This window comes from Symphalangus syndactylus, chromosome 6 (assembly GCF_028878055.3).
Source record: "Symphalangus syndactylus isolate Jambi chromosome 6, NHGRI_mSymSyn1-v2.1_pri, whole genome shotgun sequence".
Classification (NCBI taxonomy): Eukaryota; Metazoa; Chordata; class Mammalia; order Primates; family Hylobatidae; genus Symphalangus; species Symphalangus syndactylus.
In genome coordinates, this window is record NC_072428.2 from 53,661,172 (window position 1) to 53,682,123 (window position 20,952).

Genomic DNA, 20,952 nt, shown 5'->3' on the forward strand with positions numbered 1-20,952 from the left:
AGGCAAGAGGATTGTTTGAGCTCAAGGGGTTAAGGCTGCAGTGAGCCATGACCACACCACTATAATCTAGCTCAGACAACAGAGTGAGACCCTGTCTCAAAACAAAAGAAAAACACATAATGTCATATCTTAGAATGACCACTTTAAAAACAGAGGAATAGCTAACAAATGCAAAAAAAAAGAAAAAAAAAAGAAAATGGAACACTAACAATTTCAATTGATTCAATGTAACTAAGAAAAACTATTATATAAAACACTTCTTTTAGTAAAACAGAGCAAACAATTCTTCCATGGAGAGAGTTGGCTAATGCAAAAGTACATTTTACAACAGAAACAATGTTTTAATTCATGGCTATGATATAAAACCTTTGGATAAAGGCAGCTAAAATGAAATTTGAGATTAGGCAAGACTCTAACTATCTAATATGTGTGCTTGTTTCAAGACAAAAGAATTCCATGGCCAGGTGCGGTGGCTCACGCCTGTAATCCCAGCACTATGGGAGGCCAAGGTGGGGGGATCACAAGGTCAGAAGTTCGAGACCAGGCTGGCCAACATGGTGAAATCCCATCTCTACTAAAAATACAAAAATTAGCCAGGTGTAGTCATGGGCACCAGTAATCCCAGCTACTTGGGAGGCTGAGGCAGGAGAATCGCTTGAACCCGGGAGGCAGAGGTTGCAGTGAGCTAAGATCACGCCACTGCACTCCAGCCTGGGCAACAGGACAAGATTCCATCTTAAAAAAAAAAAAAATTCCACAATACAGAAAGAAAAGAACACAGTAGTACATAAAGCTTGTTTTCCCAACTTTGCGCTGCGACCAACTGGAAACCAATCACTTTATGAAGAAAAGTTTGTAAATCAAGTATTCTTAATACTTGTACATATTAGAAATAAATTTTTAAGTCCATTAATAATGAAAATAGCTTCAATGAAAACTAATTAAAAGCCAAAAATGGCATTTTAGCATCAATTAATACGAACTTTTATAATATCTGTTAAATATCTGTTATGCTTAACAGATATGCAATAAAATGTTTACCAATATTACCGAATCATTAAATTTTAGTTTTGAGCATAATATTTACATAGTTTAAAATTCAAAACACACAAAAAAGAACATACAATAAAAAGCTTAGACTGGGTGCAGTGGCTCACGTCTGTAATCCCAGCACTTTGGGAGGCCAAGGCAGGTGGATCACTTGAGGCCCGAAGTCCAAGACCAGCCTGGCCAACATGGCAAAACCCTATCTTTATGAAAAATAAAAAAATTTGCCGAGCATCGTGTTGCACACCTGTAATCCTAGCTACTCAGGAGGCCAAGGCACAAGAACTGCTTGAACACGGGAGGCAGAGGTTGCAGTAAGCCGAGATTGCACCACTGTGCTCCAGCCTGGGCGATGGAATAAGACTCTGTCTCAAAAGCAAACAACAAAAAAAGTCTCTGTCCCTTGCTCCCATCCTCCAATCACCAGTAAGAGGAAAAACAATTATCACTAAAATACAATCAGGAGACATATATAATATATACTGCAACTTGTTTCTGTGGAACCACAGACATGGTAACACTTTTCATAACACCAGAAATAACATTTTTTTATTAAATTGGGATTATTTCAAAGCTCACAAAACAGAAAACATTTGGATGACAAAGGATTCCCACATGAATGCCAAAAAGATCAAATGGAATGTTAAAACAAAGCACGATCAAGGAATATTGAAAGGACACAACAAAATGAAATTAACAAAAATACCAGCTAAGGTTCCATAAATTACTCCTGACCAACACTGACAGAACATCTGCAGCAGTGGGACAAAGGACAGGGTTACAAGTTTCTGTGCCTAGATCCCAAATTAGTTACTGAAAAGCCAAGAACATGAGCCAGACTTACAAAACTAACTCCTGCTTATGCATCAGATCACCCCGAACACTGATACCAACAACATAGAATGGCATCTGTGGGGCTCAAATGAACATCTGGAGAATTTACAAAGAAAACCATCAACTTACAGGCCTCCTCAGATAAACAGCTTCTGACCTGATACTCTCAAGAGTAAATTGCCAATCATCAATTATTAAGGGGCAAATTATTCAGCTAAGGGTGATTAAAACTCTTTATACGGCCTTCCCTCCTTTAAATTTAGGCACTTCATTAATGCCTTCACCTGAGAAGTAAAAAGAAGTTCACGGCTGGGTGCGGTGGCTCAAGCCTGTAATCCCAACACTTTGGGGACGGGAATCACCTGAGGTCAAGGTCAAGAGTTTGAGACCAGCCTGGCCAACACAGTGAAGCCCCGTCTCTACTAAAAATACAAAAAATTAGCCAGGCGTTTTGAGATCACACCACTGTACTCCAGCCTGGGCAACAGAACAAGACCATCTCAAAAAAAAAAAAAAAAAAAAAAAGGTTCACTGAGAACACAACTGCCTGCGGGCCCTTAGACCACCATTTCTCCAAATTATCAGAAGACTGAAAGTGGTAAGATTGGGAGGAGAATCCTAAGAGGCCACTGGCCTAGTGGCCCACTATCTATGGAAAATACAAAAACCTACTCCTAACCTGACATACTTAATTCAAAAGGAATTGGGAAGAGGGAATACAAATAATTTCTATGGAGTCTCTAATTACCAGTCAGCTTGGGACAACTGGAGTTCCAGTGATAGCCCTCATAATCTAACTCCAATGCATTTTTTAATACTTTTATGGGAACCTCTAGGAGTAAACTGGAAATGGGTCCCTGCAGCAAATCAGGCAAAACAATAATGTGGCAAAAGCTACATTACTGCCACCACTACCTTTTTTGTTTGTTGGCAAGGACCCACCTCCAAGAAGATCACATTCCCAGCCTTCTCTGCAGCTAGGCATGTTCAAGCATATGAAGCAAACACAGATAATGAAATATAAGGGAAAGTCTATTGAGATAATTTCTGGTAAAAATTTCTTCCTAGTGGAACAAAAGAAAAAAGGAAGGAAACAGAGATGGGGGAAGGAGGGAGAAAGGTAGGAAAAATTTGCATAAGGAGAAATTGTCCTGCTCTCTTCTTCTTCCACCTAAAGTTGTTATATGAAAATACAGTACTTGGAGTTGCAGAAACTATCCGGCAATCATGAGGAGAACCATTACCAACATACAGAAAGATGGAAGGTACCTAGGACTACTAACCGTGGTGAAAGATTCTGTAGTATCACTGGAGCAGTTTATCTTTGAGGATAATTTCAGGTTTCAACCCATAGGTTACTCTTTAAAGAATAAGTCAGGCTATAATTTTTTTTTTTTTTTTTTTTGAGACAGAGTCTTGCTCTGTTGCCCAGGCTGGAGTGCAGTGGTGTGATCTCAGCTCACTGCAACCTCCACCTCCCGGGTTCAAGCGATTCTCCTGCCTTAGCCTCCCCAGTAGCTGGGACTACAGGCATGTGCCACCACGCCTGGCTGATTTTTTGTATTTTTAGTAGAGACGAGATTTCATCATGTTGGCCAGGATGGTCTCAATCTCCTGACTTCTTGATCTGCCCACCTCGGCCTCCCAAAGTGCTGGGATTACAGGCATGAGCCACCACGCCCGGCCAGAGACTCTAATTTCTAAATTGATGTTCTCAATTACAAAACAAATTACGACTGGGCGCCATAATTTGTGAACTAGAATTGATACCCAGGTTGCATGCCTCTAAACCAGGGGTCCCCAACCCCCAGGCCACGGACCACTAACAGTCTGTGGCCTGTTAGGAACTGGGACACACAACAGGAGGTGAGTGGCGGGCAAGCAGGCGAAGCTTCGTCCATATTTACAGCCGTCCCCCATTGCTCACATTGCCGCCTGAGCTCCACCTCCTGTCAGATCAGCAGCAGCGTTAGATTCTCATAGCACGAACCCTATTGTGAACTGCATACGCAAGGGATCTAGGTTGCATGCTCCTCATGAGAATCTAATGCCTGATGATCTGTCACCATCTCCCACCAACTCCAGATGGGACCGTCTAGTTGCAGAAAAACAAGCTCAGCCTCCCACTGATTCTACAGTATATTGGGTTGCATAATTGTTTCATTATATATTACAACATAACAATAATAGGAATAAAGTGCACAATAAATGTAATGAACTTGAATCACCCCGAAACCATCCCCCTGACCCCACCCGCAGTCCATGGGAAAATTGTCTTCCAGGAAACCAGTCCCTGGTGCCAAAAAGGGTTGGGGACCACTGCTCTAAAGTAGCACTTGTTCCAGTATATCATACCTATGCTACCACACAGATTACCTTCATAATCTTTTTTTTTTTTTTTTTTTTTGAGACAGAGTCTCGCTCTGTCACCCAGGCTGGAGTGCAGTGGTGTGATCTCGTGATCTCGGCTCACTCACTGCAAGCTCTGCCTCCTGGGTTCACGTCATTCTCCTGCCTTAGCCCCCCTCCCCGAGTAGCTGGGACTACAGGCACCCGCCACCACGCCCAGCTAATTTTTTTTTGTATTTTTTTTTTTTAGTAGAGACGGGTTTTCACCATGTTAGCCAGGATGGTCTCAATCTCCTGATCTCGTGATCTGCCTGCCTTGGCCTCCCAAAGTGCTGGGATTACAGGCGTGAGCCATCACGCCTGGCCCATAATCTCTTATATTTATATACCTGGGTGTGGCTAAAAAGACCAGGTGAAGGTATACACAAAAATTATTCAATACTTTTTTCTTAGAGATAGGGTCTTGCTAAGTTGCCCGGGCTGGAGTGTAGTGGCTACTCACAAGTACTATCATAGCTCACTGTAGCCTTGAGCTCCTGGGCTCAAGCAGATCCTCTTGCCTTAGCAAGGACTACAGGCATGTGTTATGGTGCCAGACTAACACTTCTATTCTTAACCCTAGAGATAAGTAACTTTCATTATTAGTCCTTAGTTTAATACCATCAAGTTCAGGAGAGTATCCTCTATTCATGTCTATGAATCATAAAATATCTTCATCTGCAGTGGGCTGCAGTGGCGGTCCCATTCAGAACAGAATCTTTAAATTTTAGGAGCAGGTAAAGATTCCTGAATAATGGCTTAGGAGCTAATAAACCAAGAGTCACCAATAGGATGAGGTATTACCAAAACCCTAATTCTTTCAATTTCAAGTACACAGTGGTCTGTGACAAAAAAATTTTAATTAAACAGACCCTCTCAAACTATATTTCCTTCTCTGCCTAGTTAGCATCTCCTTCTTATTCTCCCCAACATAACTGACCATAATATGGAAGTATATATTTACATTTAAATTTTATTTAGTCATTTGAAGTTGCATGTTACCTTTTATTAATTTTAAAATCAGGTAATCTTTTTTTCCGTCTCTTAAAGAAATGTTATTTAAGTGTAGCCCTACTTGATCTTTCTTCTTGCAGCTCTGTTTTTCAAAAATTCTCCCTCTCAAGATTTACATTTTAAGTTCTAATTTGAAAGAACACTAATTGAGAAGCAACTATGATTGTTGAATGAATTTTTAAATACCTGAGTTCAGTACCTGATCTGCTACTTCCAGTTTTCATCATATCTAAAACACCACTGAGGCCTGGGCATGGTGGTTCACACCTGTAATCCCAGCACTTTGGGAGCTCGAGGCAGGCAGATCACTTGAGGCCAGGAGTTGGAGACCAGCCCTAACCAAATAACAAAATCCCATCTCTATAAAAACTACAAAAATTAGGCCAGGCGCAGTGGCTCACGCCTGTAATCCCAGCACTTTGGGAGGCCAAGGCGGGCGGATCACAAGGTCAGGAGATCGAGACCATCCTGGCTAACACGGTGAAACCCCGTCTCTATTAAAAGTACAAAAAAAAAAAAAAATTAGCCGGGCGTGGTGGTGGGCACCTGTAGTCCCACCTACTCAGAAGGCTGAGGCAGGAGAATGGCATGAACCCAGAAGGCAGACCTTGCAGTGAGTCAAGATAGCGCCACTGCACTCCAGCCTGGGTGACAGAGCGAGACTCTGTCTCAAAAAAAATAAAAATAAAAATTACTACAAAAATTATCTGGGCATGGTGGCACACAGCTGTAATCCCAGCTACTTGGGAGGCTGAGGCACAAGGATCGCTTGAGTCTGGAAAGCAAAGGTTGCAGTAAGCCAAGATTGCACCACTGCACTCCGGTCTAGGCAACAAACCAAGACTATGTCTCAAAAAAAAAAAAAATTTTTTTTAATTTAAAAAATAAGAACACCATTAACTGCAAGACACATTATTTTATATTCTGCTAAGAAAAAATGCTGCCAATTAACACAATACGCTGTCACTTAGAATTTTCATTTATACTTATTAAAAGAGTTCTTTTAAACTTATTTAGTCAGAGTTTAGCATACGCATAATAAAAAAAGACAAATGAAATAAACTGGTGCATAAATGGGTCACATTCAGAGTCGAACTCTTCTCAATCATTTTTTTGAATCAGTCACTGATATCCATATAGTTCCACAAATTACCATCCTCCATGCTATCAAAAGCCCAGGTGATCCAACATTTGTATTCCAACCATTGTCTCTGGGATTTTTTTTTTTTTTATTTTATTATTACACTTTAAGTTTTAGGGTACATGTGCACAACGTGCAGGTTTGTTACATATGTATACATGTGCCATGTTGGTGTGCTGCACCCATTAACTCGTCATTTAGCATTAGGTATATCTCCTAATGCTATCCCTCCCCCCTCCCCCCACCCCACAACAGTCCCCAGTGTGTGATGTTCCCCTTCCTGTGTCCATGTGTTCTCATTGTTCAATTCCCACCAATGAGTGAGAACATGCAGTGTTTGGTTTTTTGTCCTTGCGATAGTTTGCTGAGAATGATGGTTTCCAGTTTCATCCATGTCCCTACAAAGGACATGAACTCATCCTTTTTATGGCTGCATAGTATTCCATGATATATATGTGCCACATTTTCTTAATCCAGGCTATCGTTGTTGGACATTTGGGTTGGTTCCAAGTCTTTGCTATTGTGAATAGTGCCGCAATAAACATACGTGGGCATGTGTCTTTATAGCAGCATGATTTATAATCCTTTGGGTATATACCCAGTAATGGGATGGCTGGGTCAAATGGTATTTCTAGTTCTAGATCCCTGAGGAATCGCCACACTGACTTCCACAATGGTTGAACTAGTTTACAGTCCCACCAACAGTGTAAAAGTGCTCCTGTTTCTCCACATCCTCTCCAGCACCCGTTGTTTCCTGACTTTTTAATGATTGCCATTCTAACTGCTGTGAGATGGTATCTCATTGTGGTTTTGATTTGCATTTCTCTGACGGCCAGTGATGATGAGCATTTTTTCATGTGTTTTTTGGCTGCATAAATTCTTCTTTTGAGAAGTGTCTGTTCATATCCTTTGCCCACTTTCTGATGGGGTTGTTTGTTTTTTTCTTGTAAATGTGTTTGAGTTCATTGTAGATTCTGGATATTAGCCCTTTGTCAGATGAGCAGATTGCAAAAATTTTCTCCCATTCTGTAGGTTGCCTGTTCACTCTAATGGTAGTTTCTTTTGCTGTGCAGAAGCTCTTTTTAGTTTAATTAGATCCCATTTGTCAATTTTGGCTTTTGTTGCCATTGCTTTTGGTGTTTTAGACATGAAGTCCTTGCCCATGCCTATGTCCTGAATGGTATTGCCTAGGTTTTCTTCTAGGGTTTTTATGGTTTCAGGTCTAACATGTAAGTCTTTAATCCATCTTGAATTAATTTTTATATAAGGTGTAAGGAAGGGATCCAGTTTCAGCTTTCTACATATGGCTAGCCAGTTTTCCCAGCACCATTTATTAAATAGGGAATCCTTTCCCCATTTCTTGTTTTTATCAGCTTTGTCAAAGATCAGATAGTTGTAGATATGCGGCATTATTTCTGAGGGCTCTGTTCTGTTCCATTGATCTATATCTCTGTTTTGGTACCAGTACCATGCTGTTTTGGTTACTGTAGCCTTGTAGTATAGTTTGAAGTCAGGTAGCGTGATGCCTCCAGCTTTGTTCTTTTGGCTTAGGATTGACTTGGCGATGCGGGCTCTTTTTTGGTTCCATATGAACTTTAAAGTAGTTTTTTCCAATTCTGTGAAGAAAGTCATTGGTAGATTGATGGGGATGGCATTGAATCTATAAATTACCTTGGGCAGTATGGCCATTTTCACGATACTGATTATTCCTACCCATGAGCATGGAATGTTCTTCCATTTGTTTGTATCCTCTTTTATTTCATTGAGCAGTGGTTTGTAGTTCTCCTTGAAGAAGTCCTTCATGTCCCTTGTAAGTTGGATTCCTAGGTATTTTATTCTCTTTGAAGCAATTGTGAATGGGAGTTCACTCATGATTTGGCTCTCTGTTTGTCTGTTTTTGGTGTATAGGAATGCTTGTGATTTTTGCACATTGATTTTGTATCCTGAGACTTTGCTGAAGTTGCTTATCAGCTTAAGGAGATTTTGGGCTGAGACGATGGGGTTTTCTAGATTTACAATCATGTCATCTGCAAACAGGGACAATTTGACTTCCTCTTTTCCTAATTGAATACCCTTTATTTCCTTCTCCTGCCTGATTGCCCTGGCCAGAACTTCCAATACTATGTTGAATAGGAGTAGTGAGAGAGGGCATCCCTGTCTTGTGCGAGTTTTCAAAGGGAATGCTTCCAGTTTTTGCCCATTCGGTGTGATATTGGCTGTGGGTTTGTCATAGATAGCTCTTATTATTTTGAGATACATCCCATCAATACTTAATTTATTGAGAGTTTTTAGCATGAAGAGTTGTTGAATTTTGTCAAAGGCCTCTTGTGCATCTATTGAGATAATCATGTGGTTTTTGTCTTTGGTTCTGTTTATATGCTGGATTACATTTATTGATTTGCGTATGTTGAACCAGCCTTGCATCGTCTCTGGGATTTTCTTACAAGCTTGCTGATACCCATCCTGCAAGTTCTATGCATGAAGAGGCAATGACAACTGCATCACAGCCTAAAAGAGCCATAAGATGCATCTTGATTTCAGAAATGTAAGAATGTAAAAAAATGTGGTTCTTATAATTCATGAAACTCAATAACTTCCTTTTGTATCTTGAATAAGACAACATTCTTCCTGGACTTCAATTTTCCACTAATAACAGTAGCTACCAATGCTAAATACCTACCATTCTTGGCATTTCACCTGTCTCATTTTACTTTCACGAAAAGCAAAGAGGTCAATATCAATCTTGTTTCACACATACAAAATACTGAAGCTCAGAAAAGCTAAGCCACTCGCCCAAGATTATCCAGCTAATAAGCAGCAGAGCTGGCTTTCAATCTATGGCCTACCTTCAAAGTTCTTATTGTTTCCATTACCAGTGGTTCTCAAAATTAAGTGCAAATAAAAAACTAACGTGAAGACAGGCACTGTGGCTCACGCCTGTAATACCAGCACTTTGGTAGGCTGAGGCAGGTGGATTGCTTGAGCCCAGGAGTTTGAGACCAGCCTGGACAACATGGCAAAACCCCATCTCTACAAAAAAATAGAAAAATTAGCTGGGCATAGTGGTGTGCACCTGTAGTCCTAGCTACTCCAGAGGCTGGGTGAGAGGATTGCTTGATCCCAGAAGGCGGAGATTGCAGTGAGCCATGATCATGCCCCTGCACTCCAGCCTGGGTGACAGAATGAAACGGTATCAGGAAAAAAAAAAAAAAAAAACCTCAGGTGATTCTTCCATAGAATGGGAAAAAAATACTGCATATATTTGCAAATCATATATGTTATAAAGAACTCTTAAAATTCAATAAAAACAATTTTTTAAATGGGCAAAGTACTTGAATAGACATTTCTTCAAAGAAGATATACAAATGGCCAATAAGCATATGAAAAAATGCTCACCATCATAAGCTGTTAGAAAAATGCAAGTAAAAGCCACTAACAATATCACTTCACATCCACTAGAATGCCTATAATCAAAAAGACAGACAATAACATGCACTGGCCATGACGTGGAGAAATAGGACCCATCATGTATTATTGCTGGTGGGAATATAAAATGGAGCAGCTATTTTGGAAAACAGTTTGAAAGTTCCTCAAAAAGTTAAACACAGAGTTATCATATGACCCAGACATTCCATTTTTAGGTATATATCCAAGAGAAAAACATATATCCATACAAAAGCTTGTACATGAATGTTCATAGCAGCATTATTAATAATAGTAAAAAGTAGAAACAACCCATATCTCTGTCAACTGATGAAGGGATTAATAAAATGTGGCATATCCATAGAATGGGGTATTATTTGGCAATAGAAAGGAATGAAGTAATGATATTACAACCTGATGAATCTTGAAAACATTACACCAGGCTGGGCGCAGTGGCTCATGCCTGTAATCCCAGCACTTTGGGAGGCCAAGGCGGGTGGATCACTTGAGGTCAGGAGATGGCAAAACCCCATCTCTACCAAATCTCACTGAGGCTTTGAGATGGCAAAACCCCATCTCTACTAAAAATTGAAAAATTAGCTGGGCACGGTGACGGGCACCTGTAATCCCAGCTACTCAGGAGGCTGAGGCAGGAGAATTGCATGAACCCAGGAGGCAGCGGTTGCAATGAGCCAGGATCGCGCCATTGCACTCCAGTCTGGGTGACACAGAGAAACTCAGTCTCAAAAAAAAAAAAGAACCATTATGTCAAAAGAAACCAGTCACAAGATTCCACTTCTATAGAGACAGAAAGTAGATAAGTGGTTGCTTAAGGCTGGAGAGGGTGATGGGGAGCGACTACTAATGGGTACCAAGTTTCTTTTAGGGGGAACTAAAATATTTTAAATTGGCATGACGATTGTACAACCCTATAAAAAAAAAGTTGAATGGTACACTTTAAATGGGATATGTAATCATATATGATATACAGTCACATCATGTAACTTACATGATATGTACATTGTATATAAATAAAGCCTTGAAAAAAAACTCTAGACCAGATTAGATTACCTCTAAGATCTCTTTCTTGATACAACAGTCTTCAAGACACTGAAAAGAAGTCTCAGCACCATGCACAGTGGCTCATGCCTGTAACCCCAACACTTTGGGAGGTCAAGGTGGGAGGATCACTTGAGCCCAGGAGTTCGAGACCAGCTGGGGCAACATAGTGAAACCCTGTCTCTACAAAAAATACAAAATTAGCCAGGCATGCTGGTGCATGCCTGTGGTCCCAGCTACTCAGGAGGCTGAGGTAGAAGGATCACTTAAGTCTGAGAGGTCGAGGCTGCAGTGAGCCGTGATCACACCACTGTGCTCCAGCTTGGGTGACAGAGTGAGACCCTGTCTCAAAAAAAAAAAAGTCTCAGAACATCCATAAACAGACCTCAGAATCCAATCTCCTGTGACTCCTGGGAATCTACAGTTCAGAGAAAGTAACATACAGTACAGTAATTCCTCACTTGAGGTCTCTAGACCACCAGGTGTCTGCAAAGGCAGGACAGGTGCTTCTTGAGCCAGTTTCAATTCTTCAGAACATCTATAAGAAATCACATATTCAGCCTTCTCTGGGGTAAAGTTTTTTAAGTGTCTTTGACTTTGACGAAACTCACGTTAACGGTTTGAAAATAGTGATTTGGAGCTGACTGACAGCTCGATGTATCAAAAAATTAGAAAACAAATTATTCCCCAATAATATACTGTTTTTTGGGGGGGTTTTGTTTTTTGCTTTTGGGGTTTTTTTTGAGACAGACTCTAGCTCTATCGCTCAGGCTGGAGTGCTGTGGCACTATCTCAGCTCACTGCAACCTCCACCTCCCAGGTTCAAGTGATTCTCCTGCCTCAGCCTCCCAAGTAGCTAGAGTAGCTAGGATTATAGGTGTGCGCCACCATGCCCAGCTAATTTTTGTATTTTTAGTAGAGACAGGGTTTCACCATGTTGGCCAGGCTGGTCTCGAACTCCTGACCTCAAGTGATCCACCCGCCTTGGCCTCCCAAAGTGCTGGGATCACAGGCATGAGCCACCGTACCCAGCCTCCTGATAATATATTATACTTTTTGATAGGCAAAATATTTTTTACAACTGGACTCATCATGAGTTCCTTGGTTAAAAGCTTGGGAAACACAGATACGGGGGGAGTATAGTAGTATGGAAACCAGGACAAATAGCTTAGAGTCTTGACCAATATAATTCATTTCATTTCACTATGCCTCAGTTTACACTTTCATCTATAAAATGAACAAACATGATAATATCCACCTGACTAAAATTCAATAAATTTTCCATATTATAGACCTCCTTAAAATGTCTTCTAAGAAGGTAGTTCTTTATATTCTGGGTCACTGCAAAAAATTTTTCTTAACTGACTCTACTCAGCACAGCATAGGATAAACAATCCTAAGAAGAAAAGTACACAGACTCTAGTATGTAGAAACTTATGGTAAGTGGTCTTAAAAAGCAAAGAGAAAAAAATATAATGATAAACTAAAAAGAAAGTAGACTCTACTTGTCTACTGCTGATAGCAAAAGTCAACAGGAAACACATCAGTATAAAACCTCCCCAAAGCATGGAATGTCCCTGATTAACAACAAATTAGTTGTCTTTTCATCTCATACTTCACTCCCAAATACTAGCTTCCAAATGCCATTCACAGAACAAATGAACTGAAAAAGGGGAGGAGAACAAAGGAGAAAAACTGTATCATAATTGGTCTCCTCCCCTCGAAATTCCAAAAGATAAGAACTGGGGATTGTGGGGTGGGTTGCAGCAGTAGTGGCTCACTTCTGTAATCCCAGCACTTTGGGAGGCCGAGGTGGGAGACTCACTTGAGCCCAGGAGTTCAAGACGAGCCTGGGCAACAAACAAACCCTGTCTCTACAAAATTTTTAAAATAAGCCAGGCATGGTGGCACGTGCCTATAGTCCTAGGTACTTGGGAGGCTGAGGCAGGAGGATCACCTGAACCCAGGAGGACAAGGACACAGTGAGCTAAGATCACACCACTGCATTCCAGCCTGGGCAACAGAGCAAGACTCTTGTCTCTTAAGAAAAAAAAAAAAAGAAAGAAAAAAGAAGGGACGTAAAGGGGAAGAACTAGATAAAATTTAGCATAAAATTCTATTTACAGTCTAATGTGCTGCAGATTTTTTTTTAACTTTTTTCAATGTTATAAAAACTTTTGACATTTTCTCAGGCTGGGCACAGTGGCCTGACGGTAGGCTTGCTTGGGCCCAGAAGTTCAAGACCAGCCTGAGTAACATGGTAAGACCCCATCTCTACAAAAAATACAAAAATTAGCCGTGCACCTGGAGTCTCAGCTACCCTGAAGGATGAGATGGGAGGATCGCTTGAGCCCGGGAAGACAGGTTGCAGTAAGCAGAGATCACACCACTGCATTCCAGCCTGGGCAACAGAGTGAGACTCTGCCTCAAATTTAATAATAAAAAAAATTATCTACTACTAATTTCTTTAAGAATAAAAAGCTATTTGTACTTTTCTAAGTGAATTCATACTAACTTAAATTGAGCATAAAGTTGGAAGGGGGCACTGGTGAGAAGGAGCACTAGTCTCAAAAAAGGAAAAGCAAGTAAGATCCTTTACAATTTAATTCATATAAAAACCCAAGTTTGGGCTGGGCGCAGTGGCTCATGCCTGTACTCCTAGCACTTTGGGAGGCCAAGGCGGGTGGATCACTTGAGGTCAGGAGTTCAAAAGCAGCCTGGCCAACATGGTGAAACCCGGTCTCTACTAACAATACGAAAAAATTAGCTGGGCGTGGTGGCAGGCGTGGTGGCAGCTACTAGGGAGGCTGAGGCAGGTGAACTGCTTGTACCCAGGAGGCAGAGGTTGCAGTGAGCTGAGATTGCACCACTGCACTCCAGCCTAGCCAAGAGAGGGAGATTTTGTCTCAAAAACAAACAAACATCCAAGTTCAGAGATTTCCAATGAATTTTTAAAAAATCATTCCACTTACTAGGGCAGACAAGAGAAGCCAGATCACCTTCTTCCTCAGGCAACTGAAGTTATCATGAATACCAAGAGGAGGCAAGTTTCAACTTTTTCAATATTGTCTTTGAAAAAAAAAAGCAAATCAGAAACCTAAACTCTTCTTTTAGTAGGTAATAGAGCATCCTATTCACAACTCTATGGGAATGAAAGGATTCATTCCATTAAGTTAATATAGATAGAAGAACACACTAACTCCTTTAAAAAAATAACCTGTTAATCCTTGGAGCACCAACAATCTCTGTCTTTACATATTATATACTCTACAACAAATAAGACAGTGTATTTAAAGTGATCACATGAACCAAAGTATATAACACAAGCTCAACAGAGGCCCCTATAGCCCCCCTACAGAGTGTATACAGTATCTCACCCAAGAAAAAATAAGATACATTTAAATATAGCCAGTTACATTCATTTGACAACAAAGGTATAAAGATACAAAAATGAATAACAGCCCATAACTTCAAAGACTTCACCTGAGGGAAGATGCCAGAAGCATGTGCAAAATCAAAATCCTTTGAGATCACAGAGAACAAAGAACTTGCAGTTATTGGTAATCAAGAATTTGTCAGGTGAAAAAGTGGGAGGAAGGGTACCAACAGGCAAAGACAACAGCATACACAGGGGCATGAATGTAGAGTGCACAATTAGACAACCTGACATCCCGAGTGACCAGAGCAGGGGGAAGAAAGAGGAAGGATGCATGGGCATGAAATGGTAGTAACTAAGCCAGGAAAGGAAGCTTGCAGCTGGGTTCCAGAGAACCATATATACTATGACCAGGTGTTTGGCCTTTATCTAGAAGGCCACAGAGGAGTGATCTATAATAATGTTTTTAGAAAGCTAACTGGTGGTAATGTGGAAGACATATTTAAAAGACGAGATGGGAGATGGAAGATATAAGGACACTACTGCAATAATTAGGATACTAGTATATTGCAAGCAAAATGTGATGGATCAGCAATAATACAAACTAAGCAACAGCAATAGGAGCAATAGACTGTATCAACTTAGCTTAGATGTGTGCCACATCTCACATGCATTGTCATTTGATCAATACAACCTTGGGGAACAGAGGCCATTATTGCCCCATTTTACAAATAAGAAAAATTAAGTTTATAAAGATTAATTCATTTTCCACAAGTGAGCACAGATATTAGGACACAAACTCAGGACTGTCTGACTGCAGGGTCCACATTCTTGACCATAAGCTCCTGCACCAAGTTACAGACAATAGGGGAAAAATGGAGACAAAACGCAATCAAGAAGTCTTTAGAAGACACAATCAACAGAAATTATTACAACCACTGACCACCCATACCCCACACGGGATCTTCACTTACACACTAATTCTGCCTTCCTGAGCTGCTTCTGAAATTTATTACTTTCTTCATCTAGATATTTCTTAGTTCGCTTAATAAGTTAAAAAACCTTACATTTTTAACCATGTCAAGAGTTTCAGATATCTTGCACAGGAATTTTTTTTTTTTTTTTTTGAGACAGGGTCTCACTCTGTTGCCCAGGCTGGGGTGCAGTGGTGCCATCTCAGCTCACTGCAACCTCCGCCTACTGGGTTCAAGCAATTCTTCTGCCTCAGTCTCCTGAGTAGCTAGGACTACAGGCGCATGCCACCATGCCTGGTTAATTTTTGTATTTTTAGTAGAGACAGGGCTTCACCATGTTGGCCAGGCTGGTCTTGAACTCCTCACCTCAGGTGATCTGCCCACCTCAGCCTGCCAAAGTGCTGGGATTACAGGTGTCAGTGACTGCGCACGGCCTCGCATAGGAATTTTTAAGTCTAAATATTTTCTTATGGTTATAATAAGGGGAGGAAGACAAATACAGAATTAAAATTGTAATTTTCAGTCAGAAAACAACAATCTTGATATATCCAGGGTGGATGAGAATAGATTTATATGCCTTAGTCAGAAACCCTGAAGACAGGTATATAGCAGAAATGCTTATAGTGCCTAAATATAGGAGAGGAAAAAAGGAAATTCTTAAAACTAAAATCTTTGGGCTACAAACAGCAATCCAAACACATAATTTTATCATAACACCAGAATTAACATTTTTCATGAAACCAACACGAAGTTAGTGTACCACCAGAAAACTAGGTAACTGATGAGGCTTATAGACCCAATTCCAATTTGATAAATGTATTATAAAAGGGAAATAAGAATTGCAGCCACTCTTGTTTCACCATGCAAATCATCTTCCATTCTTGACGAAAATCTTTGTTGAACTGTCAGTCTGTATTACAAGATTGTTAAATAAGTGGTATTTCTTTCATTAAAATAAGTCATCCATCCCTCTAGTAAGAAAGATACTAATTTTAACAATATTAGCAAGATGTCTTAGCTATTCAAAGTTATCTTGATTATGAATATGAGTAACCTCAATAATAAAATATGATAAACACACTTCTCACTAAATTTGGCACTCAAAGACAAAGTTGTATTTGTCATGTTCTAACCCAGTGAGAGCATATAACCACCTGGGGCTGACTGGCTCACCCCCAGATATTAACCATTAACCACAAGTGTTGGTTTAAAAATCTAACTGTGTAAAACTGTTAAGGTCAATAAAATGATTGTTACAATTCCGTGGAAAGATTATTTAAAGAAGAATCTTTAATTATTATAATTTGACTAGCAAGACTTTTAAGGTCCTTGTTTTTTCTGAATACTATGTGTGCATGCATTATAGGTCCCCCACTGAAGGAAAAAGTTTGTATTGTGTTAGTTCCAGTTCTAATTTCCAGCTGAGTCAAAGTTCTAACAGCCTTAAAACAGGAAATCCAAAAGGAAATTCCATCATCAGTTCCTGGGGCTTGGTAACTCAAAGGTTCTTTGAAACAGAGAAACAGAAGTCCTTGAACTATTTACTACAGTCTTACCTCATGTCTTCAAGCAAATCACATTCTGCTTGATGTTTGGCTTGAAGTTTTGTCATCTGCTCAACTTGAATGTTTTTCAGTTCTTGTGTAACTTTCACCTAAAATATACCATATATTTATGAAGGTCTTTTTACAAATTTAACCCAAAAAAATTGCTTAAGGAAAATATATATGTCAGAATATGTCTCTTGCTCGCCTCTCCCCTGAAGGCCATAAATCCAATATTCTCCATCTAGTTTTATTTATTGAAGATACTTATTTAATGAAAAATTAAAGCCAAATAGCCTGAACAGAGGTTGAATGAAAATACACGACTATAAATATTACAAACTAAAGACGTGCAAAATAAACTGCCAGTCATTCCATTTCACGCACAAGCTCAATCCATGTCTAGGTCTTCCCACAGTTTTAAAAGAGCCTGTCTTCTATTTCTAAAAAAGATTCAAAGACAATAACCACCAGGAGAGGTGAGCAGAGTGTGGATGGGGGCTGGGAGCCTAAGAGTGCCTGATACCCAATGACCAATATTTACACTCTCATGATAATATGCCTGAATCGACTACATAAATTACTCCATAATGGCTGCGAAAAAGCACACTGTCTCAGAATGATGCTCTCGACTTGCTGACAGCGCATCAAATCACAATCTCTTTCTCACAAAGGAGAAAGCAAAAGTGACCTTCCAGCATATGCAGTGATTTTAAACTACCCCGGCAAGCCGATCCCCGTGGAGGCTCCACTTCAAACAGCGAGAACAGCAAATGCCTGCTGGCCAGAGAGCCTCGCCCGCCAGGCCGGGGCCCCAGGGTTCGAAGTTACGGTCAGTCTGGAATCTCGGCCTTAGCAGTGGGACCACCCGGAGGGGTGGGGGTACATGTTCGAAAGAAAAGGACTCACTTAAATGGAGAAACCCGGATTAGGAAAGAGAGAAAGCAGCGGCAGCAGATACGGGTGAGTTAGGCGTTAGGCAAATGTTTGCCCACGAGGGGAGGACAGAACGGCCTCATCCACCCAGTGCCCAGAGTAGACATTCAGTATCCATCTGTAGGATTAAAAAAACAAGCACACAGCCTCGGCCCCTGGGAAAGCTGGGGAAGGGCGCAGCGGGGAGGCTGATGACAAGCCGGGTGCATCCGTCACTCCCACCCTGGTCATCCAACCCCGGATCGCAGTGCACACGCCACGCACCTCCCGGGCCCGGTCCTCGCTTTTCTGAAGACACCAAGACAGCTTCCTCGCCCCTCAGCCAGGGACGAGGCAGGACTCGTCAATGCTTAATTTGTTTTCCCTTGGGGTGGGGAGGCGGTGACTATTCCAACTTCTTTTCGGCCGCCCCGTGGGAAAAGCAGGCCAAATCCTAAGGCTAGGCTAGGAACAAATCCCCCGCAAATTTGCAAACGGGCGGGGCTGGCGACAAGCGGCTGGAGGGCTCAAAGCTGGTGCAGACTAAACAATCACACACGCACAAGGCTCTGCAAAGCTGCAGGGGCGTCCCCGCCTCCCCCTCGGTGCAGCCCCGAGAATGCACTTTGCAGCGGGCAGCATTGCCATGCGCGCGCACACACACAAATGCACACCCGAAACTCTTGTGAAATGTCTGGGGGTCTCCTGCGTAGAGGAGGGACGAGCCCCGGCGGCCCCTCTGTCGGAAAGGCAACTCACACGCGCGCCCCCCACCTGGAGCCGGCGGCAAGTCGGTGACAAGCCCAAGGTGAGGGCGGTCACGGCCCCTTGCGGGAGGGGGAGGGGGCGCAGCGGTCGCCCCAGCCGCGTTCCCGGTACGCATCTCTCCGAACCCCAAAGCCCCCCAGCTGCGCCCTTACCTTCCTCGGCGGCGGCTGCATGATGCTGAAGGGACATCAATCCTCCCCGACGGCAGCGTTAGCAAGGACCAGGAGGAGGAGGAGGGCCGGAGAGAGGGGGACGGCCCAGCGAGCGCGCGCGTGTGTGAAAGGAGAGCCTAAGAAGCAGGACTTGCCCCGGAGGGAGCAGGCCGGCGGGCGGCAGGAGGACCCCGGCCAGAGAGCGAGTGTGAGGAGAAGGGGGAGGAGCGCCGGGAAGGCCCGGGGCCCAGGCGGCCCGGGGGTGTGTGAGGAAGGAGGCGGAGACGGCGAGGGGGCGGGGGCCCCGGGAGCGGGGGCGCGAGGGTCTCAGCCGGCCGGGCGGCGGGTGAGCCGCAGCCTCGTTGTCCGCGCTCCCGGTCGGCCGCCTGCGCCGCCGCTCCCGGCGGACGCAGCGGCCCCCACCCCACCCACTCAGGCGGCCCGGCCCTCGCTGGGCCTAACGCCCCCGCCCGCCCGGGAGGAGGAAGGTGGCGCCGCTCTCCCCGCTAGGGCTCCACCACTCAGGCCGCGGGAATTTCCGGCCTCGCCGCGCAGCGCAGCGCCCCGCTCAGGATGCTGAGGGAACCGCTCCGTCCGGAGCGGGGTTCGAGGGGCCGGTCCGGGATGCCAGGAGGGAGCGAGGACACGGCACGGGGCTTAGTACCGCGGCAGGGGAAGGGGGAAGCTAACGGATTGGTCGGCGGGTGGGAGGTGTGGAAACGCCAGCGCCACGCGAAAATCCCCCCTTTCTCTCCGAGAGTGGCACGTTCCAGACGCCTCCTGGCGTCCCTCCCCCACGCTGGGAGCCAGCCGGGGGCTTCCCGCGCGCCTTCCCGCCAGCTCGCCCCGGCGCGCGTCTCCGCTCGGGGGCGCGCACGTGGGCGGGAGAGGGCTCCGCGCCGACGCACGCGCACAGGCCGCCCCCGCCTCCTGCTTGCCTTTGCGGCTGCAGTGTGTGTGTGTGTGTGTGTGTGTGTGTGTGTGTGTGTGTGTGTGTGTGTCTCGGGGGCGCGGGGGACGACGTGTGTGTGTGTGTGTGTCTCGGGGGCGCGGGGGACGACGTGTGTGTGTGTGTGTGTCGGGGGCGCGGGGGACGACGTGTGTGTGTGTGTGTGTGTGTGTCTCGGGGGCGCGGGGGACGACGTGTGTGTGTGTGTGTCTCGGGGGGCGCGGGGGACGACGCTCGCTGGGAAACGTTTGCAGTGGGGACGGGGGCAGCATGCCTGTGGGATACGAGAATTCCGGCGTTTGCTTCCTCTCAGCCACTCAGCACCCTACTCTCCCTACTAGGTAGATGTGCGCGAGAGAGGCGAGCAAGGACAAGTCGCTTTGCAGCTGGCCGCAGGTGCCAGGCCATTGCGATTGTAGGGCGGATAGGCAGTTGCTCTGCAAAGGAAACGGCGGCACTCTACTGCAGGGCATTCAAGTCAAACATCACTGACTGCGCTGAGAGGGAGCGGAGAGAACGTTAAGGCCGAGGCCCCCATTTCACAGACGGGGAGGCAAGTGCCAATGGAGGGAAGCCTTTCTGAAGGTTACACAGCAGGACTAGAATCTGCGTCAGGAGGGGTTCTATGGGTTATTTTAAAAAAGAAACAGGTGCAGGATAATAAGCACGAGGAAAAGTAGAGGAGGCAGGAGGGGCCATAGAGGAAGCCCTTGTCTGGGAGTCAGGATCTCTGGGTGCCAGTCCACTTTGCCTACTCCTAACAGGCTGGGTGAGCTCGGGCTTCCTTATCTGCCAGTGAGGGTGCTTATCTAAGCAGTGCACCCCACCACCACACATGAACCTTCCTGCTCTGTTCAGACCATCTACAGGGAGAGTTATCGGCCTTCCTTGGGGTCCTCAGAAGAGGAATACCTCTTCCCCATGCCCAGGGAGTTTTTTTTTTTTTTAGTCACGGGGCTGTGTGGAGACTGAGCTGGATTACTCCACCGTTTTTTCAGAAGTTGAGATCCCAGACAGCTGTTCTCAGAAGTGCAGTCAGGCCTAAGAGGAAGGTGAATGAGGCCTGGAGAGACGAGTAACTTCGCAGATGACCACATGGCCAGAAATTGAAAAGGTGGAACTTAAACCCAGGTTGTTTACATTGAGTTAGACTAGATTCTTGTACAGAAAAGTGATAGAGCTATGTTTTGAATAAGATTAATCTAGAGCTGTGTATGAACTAGGAGACTAGTCTTGCTATTTCTGGCTTCAAAAGTTAGCCCTTCACCAGAATCCTTAATTAAATCAGGGAAGGCCTTGGCCAAGGGGACAGGTGGATGGAGGCCCAGGGCCCTGACAGCTGTGGGGTGGCAGCTACAGCCCAGGCCA

At 43.8% G+C, this 20,952-nt stretch overlaps 1 protein-coding gene across 3 annotated transcripts in view; it reads right to left on the reverse strand.

Annotated features, from left to right (window-relative positions):
- The window catches only part of FCHSD2 (FCH and double SH3 domains 2), a 342,640-nt gene extending 323,264 nt beyond the window's left edge, over positions 1-19,376 (reverse strand). Inside the window, exons 1-2 of one of the 3 annotated variants that reach the window (XM_055282851.2) lie at positions 18,636-19,376; positions 16,813-16,910 (exon numbers count right to left, since the gene is read on the reverse strand). In XM_055282851.2, coding sequence (XP_055138826.1) covers positions 16,813-16,910; positions 18,636-18,656 — 119 coding nt within the window. In that variant the 5' untranslated portion in view covers positions 18,657-19,376. The remainder of the gene's footprint in view (positions 1-16,812; positions 16,911-18,635) is intronic. The other 2 variants (XM_063641345.1, XM_055282853.2) reach the window with 2 other exon arrangements.
- Positions 19,377-20,952: the final 1,576 nt, after the last annotated feature.